General features: G+C 37.4%; 1 protein-coding gene across 11 annotated transcripts in view; it reads left to right on the plus strand.

Moving 5' to 3' along the window:
- Window positions 1–11606, plus strand: part of LOC763130 (neurogenic locus notch homolog protein 1-like) — a 58123-nt gene extending 46517 nt beyond the window's left edge. For 10 of the 11 annotated variants that reach the window (XM_030988537.1, XM_030988540.1, XM_030988545.1 and 7 more), the window contains 6 exons: window positions 315–347; window positions 1690–2007; window positions 3009–3026; window positions 4632–4946; window positions 6154–6206; window positions 10646–11606. In XM_030988537.1, the coding sequence (XP_030844397.1) occupies window positions 315–347; window positions 1690–2007; window positions 3009–3026; window positions 4632–4946; window positions 6154–6206; window positions 10646–10750 (842 nt within the window). In that variant the 3' untranslated portion in view covers window positions 10751–11606. The remainder of the gene's footprint in view (window positions 1–314; window positions 348–1689; window positions 2008–3008; window positions 3027–4631; window positions 4947–6153; window positions 6207–10645) is intronic. The other variant, XM_030988546.1, reaches the window with a different exon arrangement.
- Window positions 11607–16073: the final 4467 nt, after the last annotated feature.

Genomic DNA, 16073 nt, shown 5'->3' on the forward strand with positions numbered 1-16073 from the left:
GTTTCATGGTAAAGTGGTTCATTCACTTTACTCGTAATCCTAGGGTTGAGGGTTCGAAACCTAGTCTGGCACTAATAACCTCTGGCAGGACACTTATCTCCAGCCAGGTGTAAATTGGTACCTGGCAATTACTGCAGTAGTTATTTCGGGGCCATCATAAAGTACAGCATTGATGATGATGATGAGGCTTCCCTTGGTAAACAGGATTTTTTTTTAAATTGTTAAGAGATCATACTTTCTTGCTAAATTGTAAATATTATGCAAAATCATAATCACCGATAAAATGATTTTTTCACGAATCTTTCTTTTTTCAGTTTCAAATTCCACAGGAAGTTCTAGTGGTGCAGGTGAGAATATTTTATTTTACGTACTTAATATTATGAAAAGTAAAGTACGCTGATGTTGTAAGCTGAAAGACGAAAGAAAACATGTAATGCGATGTGATGTTAAAAGCCTTTTTTTCGGGAGGGGGGGGGGGGAGGATCGTAAAGTCCAAAAATAAATGAATGACAATTTAATAATCCTTCTCTGTCTAAACTTTCTCAGGGGAAATACCGGGGAGTGGGTTGAACAAAATGGGTCTTTCCTCTCCTCTTCTGAAAATCAGCCAGTGAGAATGAACCTCACGTGAAGTGTTCAATTTATATATATCAGCGGCGAATTTCTAAATAACGGGAGAGGGGGGGGAGGCGTACCCACTGTAGTTGTTCCACTGTTGTCACTCATGTATGACAAATGCAGTACATGCTTTCTCCTGTTTAAAGGAATAGTTGAGTTCTGTTGCGGAGGGCGCTACACAAAATAATTTGTTTGTGAGATAATGAAAAACTAAGTGTCAAATTTGAAAGAATATACAATTTAAATTAAAAAATCATCTTTGTTTGATCGAAATCGGTTAATATAACCATTCAACTGGCACTGCATTGGTATGATCGTATTCAATCTAAATTCACACATTTTGGGGTCTAAAATCACCTTCGTAGCAATTTTAGGTTCTAAAAAGGCACTAGAAATGTCATAAATAAGAATAAGAGCAATAACCATGCACCTTAAAGGCATTTGCGGTCTTATAAACAAGAACTCAACTATCCTTTCAAGCAATAATATACACCGAAAATAAGAGGGTTAGAAGTTGTGGAATATTTGTCAAAGTGTTAACGGTGCAGTTACATTTCCACATCAAACATAGCCATAAAACCTCGTTCATATTTGAGGGGGTAAACCAAGGCGGTTCTATTTATTAAAAAAACAATGATGACGTAAATGTCGGCCTAATATGCTTCATATTTATTTATGTTGTAACACCGTATTAAAGCTTTGTAGATGCTCATAGGACATTTGTTGCACGCACTTGTCATATATTCATACGTTAGTAGTAACAAAAAACACACGAAGTTAATGTTATCCATCTAATAGAATATAGATACCAGTACGTTCCAGTACGTGACAATACGTTGGAAGAAATTGTGTTACATGTTTTACGTGTCGTTACGTGGTTATCGTTGTTACATGATGATACATTTTGTTATATATCCTTACGTGAAGGGGCGATACCTGGTTTTACGTAATGTTATGTAGCGATACGTCGTGCTGGTACGTGGCATTATTATAAGCCCAATTATTAACCAATTGTAATGACCTTTGCAGAATCATTTCATTTTATATATTCAATGCAATTATTCCTTTCAGAGGTGCGACTTGCCGGATCAGGTAGCTCCGCCAATCAAGGTCGAGTTGAGGTCTATATAAATGGGCAATGGGGAACAGTATGTGACGATTTTTGGGGGCAGGAAGACGCTAATGTAGTGTGCAGGCAGTTGGACTTCCCAGGAGCTTATGGCTACACGAACGCCCAGACTTTCGGCGCCGGTTCAGGACCCATCCTTATGGACAATACGAGATGTGTAGGCAACGAAACTTCAATCATGGACTGCCCGAAGAACGCAATGGGTGTCCACAATTGCCAGCACTCTGATGATGTTGGAGTGATATGTCGCGTTGCTCAGGGTAAATCAGCTAAATCTCTAAACAGACTCCGACTTTTGCTCCTGCTCTGAAAAATAATCTTCCGTGCTTGGTTCCGTAATCAGGGAAGTAGCGATTCTAATGGGGGGGGGGGATTAAAGGGGGCTCAAATCCCCTGCCGCAGTACAAATAAAACTAAATCAATACACATCTTCAAGCACTCGACCTCTCCCACCCCGAAACAAAACGATTATAACAAGCAAAGTCCGTGCAGACCTTCTACCCAGGTTTAGGAAATGGGTACCTTGTGGGAAAATATTCCCTGCATGATTTTTGGGCCTTAGGGCAGTTGGTTTAAAGCTACGGTGATGATAATACTTTGTAGGCGCCATGAACCTCCCTCGGAGCAGGGATATATAACTTTAGCCGTTGGCCCCTGGGTTGCTTACTTACAAGCTTACATATGTTTTCTTAGCAGTCAGATAATACAAACCATCAAACAAACCTACAAATTAATTCATGCATCCATGTTGGGGGTATTGGTCCATTGTGCAATCAAACATGGAAAATTGTTTGCTCACATCAATTAATCCCTTAAGACATATGTGTGGGCAATAAGAATGTAGGTACAAATATCATGTAATGCATATACTAGAGGCATTATGGAAAGAACTGGTTTCGGTTTCCGTGGTTTCATGATGAAGTGGTTCATTCGCTTAACTCGTAATCCTAGGGTTGAGGGTTCGAAACCCAGTCTGGCACTAACGTCCTCTGGCAGGACACTTATCTCCAGCCAGGTGTAAATTGATACCTGGCAATTACTGGGGTAGTTATTTCGGGGCCACTAGAAGTTACAGCATTGATGATAATGATGAGGCTTCCCTTGGTAAACAGGATTTAAGTTTCCATTTTCACCTAGTATTTAAACATTTTTAAGGGATCACACTGACTTGCTAAATTGTAAATATTATGCAAAATCATAATCACCGAGAAAATTTATTTTTCATAAATCTTTCTTTTGTTTTCCTTTTCACATTCCACAGGGATTTCTCGTGGTGCAGGTGAGATTATTCTATTTTACGTACTTAATATTATAAAAAGTAAAAGACGCTCATATGATTTGCTGAAAGACGACGAAAATAATGTAATGCGATGTGATGGTAATAGCCTTTTTCTTTGGGGGACTCTCAAGTAAAAAAACCAATGGATGAAAATTCAATAATCCTTCTCTGTCCATACATTCTCAGGGGAAATACCAGGGAGGGTTGAACAAAATGGGACTTTCTTCTTCTCTTCTGACAATCAGCCAGTGAGAATGAACCTCACGAGAGGTGTTCAATTTAAATATATCAGAGGCGAATCCAGGGTTCTCTGGCAGAGGGGAGTGGTGGGCACAAGCTCTACAATTCAGTTTCTCGTCTTTTGCCGTGCATCCTTTTCCCTTTCGGGATCGTTTGTTCATCCCTTTATAAAGGGAAGAGAAGGGGGCATACCTACTGTAGCTGTTCCACTGTTGTCACTCCTGTACATGCTTTCTCCTGTTTAAAGGAATAGTTTAGTTTTGTTGAAGAGGGCGTTGCACAAAATAATTAGTTTGTGAGATAATGAAAACAATAAGTGTAAAAATGGAAAGAATATACATTTTAAATTACGAAATCATCTTTGTTAGATCATAATCAGTAAATATAACCATTTCTGATATTTGTGGTGCCCCATAAACATTCGGTAATTTGTAACCGGCCATTGAAAAACGAGATAGCGCCTTATACGTTTTATTCCGGCAGCCAATGCCAACATTGGATTTTTGTTGGCTGTTTCGTGTTGGTTATAAAACGCACAACCAGCCGGCCCGTGTATTGTTATTATTAATAAATTAATTAATCAACGGTCACCGCATTTTGTTTTTGTTTAAGTGGAGCTGAATGGGTATGATTGTATTTAATCTAAATTCACACTTGTTGGGGTCTAAAATTACCTTCATAGCAATGTTTAGGTTCTAAAAAGGCACTATAAATGTCATAAATAAGAATAAGAGCACTAACCATGCACCTTGAAGGCATTTGCAGTCTTAAACAAGAACTCGACTCTCCTTTTAAGCAAAACTATACACCGAAAATGAGAGGATTAGAAGTCGTGGTCTTTGTTCAAGTTGTTAACGGTTCAGTAACATTTCCACATAAAACATAGCCATAAAACCTCGCTCATATTTGAGGCGGTAAACCAAGGCGGTTCTATTGATTTAAAAACAAAATGATGACGTAAATGTAGGCTTAATATGCTCCATATTTCTATATGCTGCAACACAAAGCTTTGTGGATGCTCATAGGACATTTGTCGCACGCACTTGAAAAAAAAAAAAAAAAAAAAAAAACGAAGTTTATGTTATCCAGCTAATAAAATAAAGATACCAGTACTTGGCAACACGTTGAAAGAAATTGTGTAACGTGTTGTTACGTGTCGTTACGTGGTTATCGTTGTTACATGGTGATACATTGTGTTACATGGCCTTACATGACTTAAAGTGGCTATACCTGGTTTTACGTGGTGTTTTGTGGCGATACGTCGTCGTGGTACGTGGCATTTTTATAAGCCCAATTGTTAACCATTTTTAATGACCATTGCAGAATTATTTCATTTCAAATATTCAATGCAAATATCCCTTTCAGAGGTGCGACTTGCTGGATCAGGTAGCTCCGCCAATCAAGGTCGAGTCGAGGTCTATATAAATGAGCAATGGGGAACAGTATGCGACAATCTTTGGGGGATCAACGACGCTGATGTAGTGTGCAGGCAGTTAGGCTTCCCTGGAGCTTCTCGTGCCACGAGAGATGCCAAGACTTTTGGCGCAGGCTCAGGACCCATCCTTCTGGACAGAGTGAGATGTGTAGGCGACGAAACTTCAATACTGGACTGCATGAAGAGCGCAATCGGTTTCCACAATTGCCTTCACTCTGATGATGCTGGAGTCATATGTGACATAGGTAAATCACGTAAATCTCCAAACAATCCCTGTCTTGTACTCCTGCTCCGATAACTATTCTTCCATGATTGGTTTCGTCATCACGGCAGTAGCGATTTTAATGAGGGGGGGGGGGGGTTGAAGGGGGCCCTAATCACCTGCCTCTAAGCAAATACAAATAAATAATAACAAATCATTAATCACTCGACCTCGCCGACTCCAAAATAAATCGGTTTTAATAAATTAAATCAAAGGGCGTGCAGACAATCCAAAAAATAGACAGAATGAATTCTTCTAGAACCGCGACAAGCTAGATATAGGATTAGAGTAGAGTGTGCGATAGGGTTGTATGGATAAGTTTAGACTTATAGGCCCGAATTCACAGGAGGGGGGGGGGGGGGGGGGGGGTTAAGACGACACTTTTTTTTTTGTCTCGAAATTTGAAAATTTGACATTTTGTTCCGTTGGGGGGGGGGGGGGGGTAAGGTCACCTTTTTTAGGTCAGCCATTGGCATTTAAAAAAAAAATAAAAACATCAAAAGGGGGGGGGGGGGGAGGGGGAGGTTTAACAAGAAACATACACAAAACATACACATAAACAAAACTAAGGGGGGGGGGGTTTAACCCCAAAACCCCCCCCCCCCCCCTTCCCCCACCCCCTGCGTACGCGCCTGATTGTAGCTACCTATTATTCAACAAATACTACAAAAATACAGCCATTATATTTCTATTTGATAGCTGCCTTTTATGAAAACAAAAGTATTATGAATTATAAAGCATATTTTAACTAACACATTTGACAATTATGTTTTCGGATGAATTGTCGAAATACGATCGTATTTGTTTGTTTTTGCAATAGTTCAATAATATCTTGTTTTTTCTTTTTTTTTTCAATTTTCTTTTTAACGACAATGTGATATGAAATTCAATTCTAGTAGTATTATCATTTTCATTCAGAGCTGAGATTGCCTGGTTAAACATTTAATAAATATATGTTTAAGTGCAATTATTTATATAGGGTATGTAGAGTTTAATGATTAAAAAAAAAGACTGAGGTTTTAAAAAAAATGGAAAGACGGAATGTACATGTGTAGTTCTCACTCAGACCCCGACGTTATGCATATTCAATGAAAGAATAGTAATTTTTTTTTAAATACAATTAATGCAACAAGAATGAATTTAATTTTTTTTTTTTTTGTATCTCCCCTTTACCGTAAATATTGTATCAGCTGAAAGACGCAGCATGGGGGAATTGGAGTTATATCATAACATCGAAGAACAGGTAAGGATCATCTTCAAAGACAGATAAGAATGGATTTTAAAAAGATGTATTGCTTTCAACTACATGTAATAAATGCACCATGTGTGTGTACATATATAAATATACACAGTACGTATCGAAAAAGTGTTCCCAACTTTAGTAGCTTCTAACTAAAATGTTGTAACCTATGTGACTTTAAATCATACTAAAATGGTAAAGGGTAACTAATACCATGTATAATGACACCCTATTCATAAGTGTGCTGACACGGTTGGCTTTTTAAAAGTATTGTCAAAATCCTCTTGTACAAAGTTTGGGCTGAAGCAATGAACGTGGGTCAAAAACAATTATGTTTGTGTTATCTCTTTCCAAAACAAATGCTCACTTCATTTGCAATGATAGTCACTGACTATAAGGCAGTTGCAAAGAAAATTGAAGCAAATGCCTATTACAAGCTAAATTTACGATAGTTACTTCACTATGATGATTGCAATCTTGACTTCATTCGCATCCCATGTTTAAGGTAACCCTTTTCATTGGCTGATACGAAATTGGATAAAGTTTATTTAGGGAGAGTTATCTTATTATTAAAGTCTACGGTCAATTTCCTTCATATTTATTTTCATATGTGTTCTTTCTTACCTTAGGGTTTAGTAACCTATGAGTTTTAATTCGCTATTTGAGATAAAAACGTTATGCTCCTTATGCGTCTGAACTGCCGCAACGGAAAATGAGCAGAGAGAACTTAGATATCATGAGACAGGAAGTTAGTAGGCTGTTCAAAATCATTAAGGGATATCCTATGGATTGAAACAAGTTTCTGTGAAAGCCTAGATACATTGTATCATTTTAAACAATTAATCATTGAATCACGAGGCATAATGTAACTTTTAAGAGGATTTAGGACCAAAGAATCACATGCATACTGCCTGACCCGCATTCGTTGCATCAGTCAAGACTTGGTACAAGGCAATTTTGACAACACTTTTTTTCTAAAGACGCTAGTGCTCAGTCACCCGTTTCAGAAATATTATGAATAGGGTATCATTGGACAGAAAACAGACCAGTCTTCACCATGAGGTGGATGTAATTACTCAAGAATGAAAGGTGGAAGAAGTGAACAAGGGCCTTTATGGAATACTTTATAATAATATTAATATTATTCGGTTCTTGTATAGCGCATATCACATTATAACGTCTCTTTGCGCTTCCAAAGAGCTTCGGAAATTATTACACCGGCTTTAGCATGGCTGCCATTACGGTGCTCCAGCATTTCAAGGAAATAATTCCTGCCAGGTACCAACTTACCTCACCTGGGTCTAGTGTGGCAAAGGACATTAGTGCCGTGGTGGGACTCGAACCGCGGACATATCTATTAGACCACGACACCTCTACACATTTACATATAAGCATATACAAACAAACAATTGTAACAAATACATTTTTCACATTCGCTGAAAATTACAAAACTTGGTAAGGCTATGAATAATTTAGTTGTAAACTGTATATAAAGCGCATCCCAGAAAAAAAGACGAAACCTGAAGACAAACGATTACTATGAGTGATCTATGAGCAGGATGATAATAATTATTTCATAAAGTATAACTAATGTACTTTCCAATGATGCTTTGATTGAACTAATCCATACTGTTTCACCGAGGAACTTATTAACTCTTAATGATACTTATACACAAATTATAACAAAAATAATAATAGCTAAATTTATATGGCGCACATATCAATCCCAGAAGATGCTCGAGGCGCCTAAAAAGTACTACTTTATTAAATCCTAGCTTTACTCAAGCTGCCATAAAGCGCTCAAAACAATGAATGAATTCTTACAAGGTACTCATTTACTTCCATCCGGGTGGAGAGGGGCAAATGTAGATCGATGTCTTGCTAAAGGACATTAGCTCCGCGGCGAAACTCGAACTGCGCCCCAATATTGTGATTCTCAGTCCGGTGACGTATCGTGGAGGTGTCATTCACTAGATCCTCAATCCAAGGATTGATGGTTCGAATCCCAGCCCAAGACATGCCACTCTCCACTCAGGTGCAAATGGGTACTGAACAAATGTTGGGGTAATAACTACAGGACCCTAAGGAAGCGCGGCAATGCTGATGATAAGGCTTCTTTGGGAAAACAACATTTTAGTTGTAGTAGTAGTAGTACAGTGGCGGATCCAGGGGGGGGCACAGTGGGCACGTGCCCCCCACCCCTCCCCTGGTAAAAAGGAGAAGAAAAAAGGAGGGGAGAAAGAAAAGGGAAGAGAGAAAGAAGCAGAAACGAGGGAGGAGAGAAAAGGGGAAAGGAGAAAAAGGAAGGGGAAATGAAAAGAAGGGAAGAGATAGGAGAGAAAAGGCGGAAAAGGAAGAAAGGGGGAAATACGGAGGAGAGGAAAGTGGGAAAGGAGAATAATGAGAAGGAAAAAGAAAGAAAGGGGGATGGTATTTTAAAAAGGTGTTTTTTACCTGGAAATGGGTGGGGGGCACGCAATTCTAAGTCGAACATGACTAATACCAAAAATTGTATCTCCTTTATAACTTCTAACTTGTAACTAATAACTTAGTCTTGAATTACTTTTCCGATATACCTATTCTAAGTGCTCTTTCAGTAGATTGTCCCGCCATTAATCATTCCCCAGTTCCTCGTTTCATTTTCATATTATTTTCTGTCATCCCTGTGGCCACGAAGAGTTCAATCGTGCTACTGCAAAGTTTATATCCGTTTCGCAAGCACATTTTCCATAGCCTACATGTAATGATTATTGCTTCCAGTTTGAACTTCAACCATTTCCCCTTCAGTTTAAAGGATCTAGAAGTGATGAATTGTGGAAATTGTATATGTTACTGTAGTAAGCTGTTAATGTACTTTGGAAGAATTTTTAGGGGGGTTAGAATTAGAATTAGTTAAAATGTTATGTGCATAGTAAAACGTCATCAGACCCACAGAGTATCCGCATCCTCATTGGGTCAAACCCCCCTTAAACTGTTACTTGATTTAAAAAGACGTTATCATGCACTGCTTTTTATGGTCTCCATTGTGTTAGTATAGATGCCAGGAAAACATCACTTTAAATACGGGGGTTCAAAATAGCAACAAGAAAATCGCTTCGCGGCACGTGAATCGTTATTGGGTCATACCTCCTTAAACTGTTACTTGATTTAAAAAGACGTTATCATGCACTGCTTTTTATGGTCTCCATTATGTTAGTATATAGATGCCAGGAAAACATCATTTACGGGGGTTCAAAATAGCTTTACAAATCGCCTCGCCGCTACGCGGCTTGTGATCGATGCCTCGCGTCGACATTAGGTCAACCCCGATCTTAAAATGTTACTTGATTTAAAAAGACGCTATCATGCACTGCTTTTCATGGTCTCCATTATGTTAGTATATAGATGCTAGGAAAACATCACTTTAATACGGGGGTTCAAAATAGCACCATAAAAATCGCCTCGCCGCTTCGCGGCTCGTGGAGGCATCGTCATTGGGTCAAACCCCGCCCCCTCCCTTAGCAAAAAGCTAGATCTGCCCCTTGATCCCTACTCTTAGAGGGGGTAGGAGAAAGCAATTTTACGTGATATTACTCCAGGAAGTGCCTGAAAATGCGCCTAATTTGGTTCTAAAATTCCAAATGCTTCCTACCCTGGGAGAAGGTGGGGCCCCCTCCCAGAACCACCCCACTGGGTCGCTCCGCTCCTTCGCCACTGACGCCTTGCTCTGTCGCTTCGCTCCATCGTTTTTCATATATTTCATCCCTAGCGATTTTGTGCCCCCCCCCCCCGGTAAGAAATTCTTGGATCCGCCGCTGTAGTAGTAGTAGAACAAGTGAGCCATTTGACAAACATATGAATCCTAAACCCAATATTAATACAATTCAATGATAAATGTCAATCCTAAGCTTTGTCTTTAATGTGGGTATCTCTTGCTTTAGTATCCTGACAACGACTTAATTGTCTGTCTGACGTCAGCACCTGTCCCTGGATAGACCTGGACCATTGGTTCCATCCTGTCCCTCAGTTCCACTTACAGTACAGCTACATAGATCCTAAACGCCAACTTCTTGTTTGTGTTTACATATTTACGCTGATTCCGATTTGTCCAATGTGGAATCGCAAGTACCATCAGGTTATCCTCTATCAGGTCAGAGAAAATGATAAATATAAAAAAATGATATATATGTGTGAATGATTAATTGCAGCATTTTGAATTTGACCGTTTTGTAAATAACTTGGTCACATTTTTCAAGTCATGTTAGTAATCGATTCATTTCTTCATATGGTTATGTGTTATACTCGACTGGTTGTGAGTTCGCGGAGTGAGCTTGGACAGTGTGAAAGACCCTCACAGAGATATAGAAGCATGACTGCTGAATGTGATTTGCTCACGCTGACAGCAGGAGTATCATCATCATCATCATCATTATTATCATTGTGTTTTATTTTCTTACAAACAGGTGGCTGCTGAAGAACGATCCAATGCCAAGAAGGATGCTGACTTGAAGAAGAAAAATGTCCTCCAGGCTCTATCTGATTTCCTGGCCAAACTCAAGGACAAATAGATGATATAAGGCAGCGGACACACTGAACTTGGGGCGGACTGGGAGCTAAGATATATAGAGGCTTTTTTCTGCACGTTCGCTTGGCCGTTTATTCATTCACGGTTGGGTGATGTCACTTCATATAAATAGGTGTGACGCGCGATCGTTACAGTGGAGTCGAAAAGGACCCTATTTTGTGCATACTTTCAAGAACATTTTCCCCACAAATAAAGAAAACATGATCCATTTTGCCCAAGAGCTGGTACAAAGATTAGGCTCTAGATACAATCCATATGTTTAGCTTTAATATCGAGTACACAAACACAAAAAATAGCCCCCTTTAGCCTGTTTTCGAGAAGAAAAATAAAATATACGCGTTCACATGTTTGTGATTAAATATCACCCCTTTACATCAATTTCATGCTCTTTAAAAAAATTCCTCTTTTCAAATCCGCAATCATTCCCGCCAACTACCCATTTTACACGAAATTTCTACCTATCATGTGCCACACACCGTGTCAATAAGCAGTGCTACCAACGCGAAGAGACTTAACACATTTTGACAAAAGTTGGATTCCAGGGCCGTCCCCTAGTCTATACCCCCCCCAACATTACGAATTGCCTAAATTTTACTAACCCTAGGTTTCTAACCACTGTGCTAATTTTGTTACCTTAAAGGGATAGTTGAGTTCTGTTGCAGAGGGTGCTACACAACCTATTTTGTTTGTGAGATGATGAAAAACTGATATGTCAAATTTGAAAGAACACACAATTTAAATGACGAAGTCACCTTTGTTTCAGGAAAATCGGTTCAGATACGGCTGAAATATGCATAAATATAACGATTTCTAATACTTGTGTACCACCACAAATAAGAGATAATTTGAAAAAGCCGTTAAAAAAACGAAATAGCGCCTTTTACGTCGTATTTCAGCCAATGCCAATGTCCGCTTTTTTTGTTGGCATTTTCGTTATGGTGATATTACGCACAACCAGCTGGCCCATGTATTGTTATTTTTAATTAAATAATTAATTAACTGTCACCGTATTTTGTTTAAAGGGGAGCTGAATTGGAATGATCGTGTGGCTAAATTTCACACATTTTGGGGTCTAAAATTACCTTCATAGCAATTTTAGGTTCTAAAAGGGCACTAAAATGTCATAGATAAGAATAAGAGCAATAACCCAGAACTTTGAAGGCATTTGCGATCTGAAAAAAGAACTCAACTATCCCTTTAATTCCTTTGAAGAGAGACCATCTTCATAAGCTCAGTAAGAACGCGCAGCAATATTTGTTATTTTTGCTATGGTTTACCAGGTCTATCTGAACGAGAGAGTGAGAAAGAAAAGGTTAACACTTCAGAATTCTCAATCCATCAAGGGGGGAGGGGGAGGGGCACATATCTCAACAAGTGCTAACAAGCTCCCCCGAATATCCCTAGTTCTCTCTCTGTTTCTCTCTCTCTCCCTCTTTCTTTCTCCATTTCTTTCTGTTTTTTAAACGTTCATCTAAAATACAATTTGATAAACACTCTTTAATAAAGGCGATATTTTTGCTATAGAGATTATATCGTTCTTTACTTTGTATTGTACAGGGTCATTTCAAACGGGCATGCTTATGTAACTGAGAAAAACTTTCCTTCCCTGTATTAACGTACTCTTTCATTATTAAAACATGATCTATTCATTGACTAAAAAACAATTATTTGGTTGACTATTCTCTGTTGTCCTCACATGAATAATGACTGATGCATACAAAGGCATTTTTATCGATACAAATTTCTTTTTGATATTCTGATTATATGTCGTTGTTATTAGTTTATTATCATTATCATTACTTTATTTATAATAACATGATAGCAAAGACTTATACAATAGACTTGTGCGTCACCTATTTATGCGTTCAACACATGTCGCTGATTGTATATACAACCGTCACATGTATATTTCTCCCTGCTTCAACCGTGAATAGGGGTGCCAACCAAAAATGAAAACTTCCTTGTCTCACAAAAATAGCCCTAGAATCAAAATGTCCTACCCAAAATGTATGATCTTGACTTCATCTTAATAGGGTAGGGTTTATTAACTCAGGAAAACAAATATATACTATATACTTTGGTTTTTTTTCCATTTTTTTAAGATTAAAGATTTCATTCAAAATAAATCATTACATAAAGAATCAATAGGAATAATTCCATACAAATACAAAATTTAATTTTGTTTTCTTAATTCACAAAACAGTGAGCAAGAAGGGGAATAATACACACACACACACACAAATACACACACTGCATGCAACCTGTTCCGGAGATTTCCTTCCTCAAAAAATTCACATTACATAAGAATTATCATAGTATGTAATACAAAGCAAGATCTACGTACGATACAAAACATTTCATGAATTACAATGAACATAGAAAAATCTCAGATCATACATGTTTGCACATTTGTTCTTTCATGTAACAGTTAATAATCAAAACAACCATAAAGGAAGGTATGAATTTTACCTAGCCCGACCCAATCAACACACTCGCACACGCTCAACTCACACCACACAAACTCTTCACCGCCCCCCCCCCCCTAGCCCACCCACCTCACACCCCCTTCACGCCGACACACACACTGCATGCAACCTGTTCCGGTGTGTCCACCTGTACAAGAGAGAGAATTGATAATAATAATAATACCCACATCCATTAAAGTAAAAATGCATCGATTTGTTCCCATTTCTGTAAGTGCATCCCCAGTTTCCCCTTTTTGAAGGCTTTTTTGTATTCCTCGTCTCTGTAATCTTTAATCATATGTACTACTTTCTGTACAGATGGCAGAGTTCCTTCTTTTTCTATAAATAAAAATGATATACTTTACTAGAAATATAATACAATTTATTACAAATATTCTAGCAGTATTGTCGGATATTCCCGTAAAAATGGGTTTCCAATCTTCACTGTCAATTTCGATTAAATGTAACTTTTGAATTACCTCCTGCCATAATCTTTTAACTTTAAGACAATCTAAAAATAAATGTTAGTATGTCTCTACTTCTTGTCTACAAAAGGAACAAAAATGGTCTGACTCAAAACCAAATTTAAAGAGCTCTCTTTTCGTATATACAGCCTCTTGAAATTGTTTGTATTTAAACTCGCTTTGTTTATTACATAGCATTGCACATTTCATCCTTGTGAATGTTTCTCTCAACTCCGTCATTCCAAGATCAAATTGACAGTTACCGCCTGTAACATGTTAAGTATACTCTTTTTGAAGTTCTTCAATGAAGTAATCATATAACCGCCTATATATCACATAGTTTCTGTAAACGTCCAAATATCATCAATTCTATTTAAAAAAATTCAGTGTCAACTTTAAAATTACTTTGTATCCATTCTTTTCTGATTGCTACAAAGATCTTTTGAATTCTAAGCAAGCTTTCAGTTGGCAAACCCAAATTAAAAAAATGTAAGATCGGTTTTAAATGACCTCTGACAATTATATCTGATGCTTGAAGTATACCTTTCTGAAATAGTTCGACATCAGCGCAGTAATATTAATATAATATTTTCCGTTTTATTCTGTCTCTCCCTCCCCAAATAAAGTTAAAAGAAATCTTTTCGATTTCTTCAAAAATGTTCTGTGGGACTGTCATAAGAGACGAAACATAATTTAATTTTGAAAATACATATATCTTCAACAATTTAATTTTGCAAAACATCGTTAAATCTCGTTGCTAATTCCACCAACCGATTAGTCTTTTGATTTTGCTCAAAATGTCCTTATAGTTCAAATCATCTTTTATTTTGGAATGACGTGCAAAATATACCCCTAGGGTCTTTATATGTTGTACCCTATGTCCAAAAAAGGTAAACCCGGCCTATCACTTTCCTCTCCTAACCACATAACATTTGTCTTAACCATATTTATCTTCAATCCACTTAATTTTTCAAAGTTTTTTAAAACTGTTTTCATTTTATCAATTGAATCCATATCTTTTAAAAACAATGTAATATCATCTGCATACAAAACTTGCTTTATTTCTTTATTCCCAAATCTTACGCCTTTAATGCTCTCATCTTTCCTAATATAACGAGCTAGTAATTCGATAACTATTACAAATAAATATGGAGATAGGGGGTCACCTTGTCTTACCCCTCTATTAGTTCCAAAATATCCTGTTGAGTGTCCACCGTTCATCACGCAACTGCTAACATTAATGTAGAGGGTTTTAACCCAAGAACACAAAACTTTACCAAACCCAAACTGTTCTAAAGCTTTAAATAAAAGTTTATGGGTAATGCAGTCGAATGCCTTTTCAAAATCTTCGGCAATTAAAAAGCCTACAGGCTGATACAAGGATTGAAAGAATGTATCATCAATTAACCGAACTGCTTCCCCAATATTCCGATCTTAAACATAGCCCACCAAATAATAATGAATAATATCCTCCAATACCTCCTTTACCCTTGTAGCTAATACTTTCGACAATATTTCATAATCTATAGTTTTTCATGTACAAAGGGTCTTTGCCTTTTTTCTCAATTAGTGTAATTACCCCCACACTCTGTGAGTTTGATAACATTTTTGTTTCAAAGCCTTAATTAAAAGCCTCCACTAATGTTTCCCCTAAAATTGGCCAGAACGTGAAATAAAACTCAGCCGAGAAGCCGGCATTGCCTGGTGATTTGTTCAATTTCATTTCCTTCACTGCTTGATAGCATTCTGCCAGTGTTATCTAGCCTTAACAATAATCTTTATTTTCTTTACTTAATTTTTGTTAATTCATTTAAGAACATTTTTTCAATATCCTCTGTAATTTCATCATTTTTACATGCATATAAATTTTCGTAAAACTCCCTGATAATCTTCAAAATCCCTTTGCCATCCCTCACAGCTTCCTTTTTTTCATTATATATCTCCTCAATCACACTTTTCCTTTTATTTGACTTTAGTAATTGTTCAAAAAACTTCTTCAGACCATTCTGCCCTTGAACGGACTTTTAACCCTTGACGTGAATAGTCGAAAAGCTTCTCTAATTCAATTTTGTTTCATGTCTATTTCATCCTGAATACTTTTATGACAATTATTATTGATCGCCAATCGATATTCTAGGTCTTTAATTTCTTTTTCCAATTTTTTAATGTGGACTCTTCTGAGTTTTGCTCTTTCACGGGAGAATTTCAGTATAATATTCTTTTAATTTCATTTTCATAAAATCCCAAAGTTTAATTTTGCTCGTTATTTTATTCCGCCACGTTTCCTCTATTTCAGAAATCTTTTTTTTTTTTTTTTACCCCAGCTACAAAATCTTTTTCATTACATAGACTACTATTGAACTTCCAATACGATTTC

Source organism: Strongylocentrotus purpuratus, unplaced genomic scaffold, assembly GCF_000002235.5.
Source record: "Strongylocentrotus purpuratus isolate Spur 01 unplaced genomic scaffold, Spur_5.0 spur5_scaffold_17, whole genome shotgun sequence".
Taxonomy (NCBI): domain Eukaryota; kingdom Metazoa; phylum Echinodermata; class Echinoidea; order Camarodonta; family Strongylocentrotidae; genus Strongylocentrotus; species Strongylocentrotus purpuratus.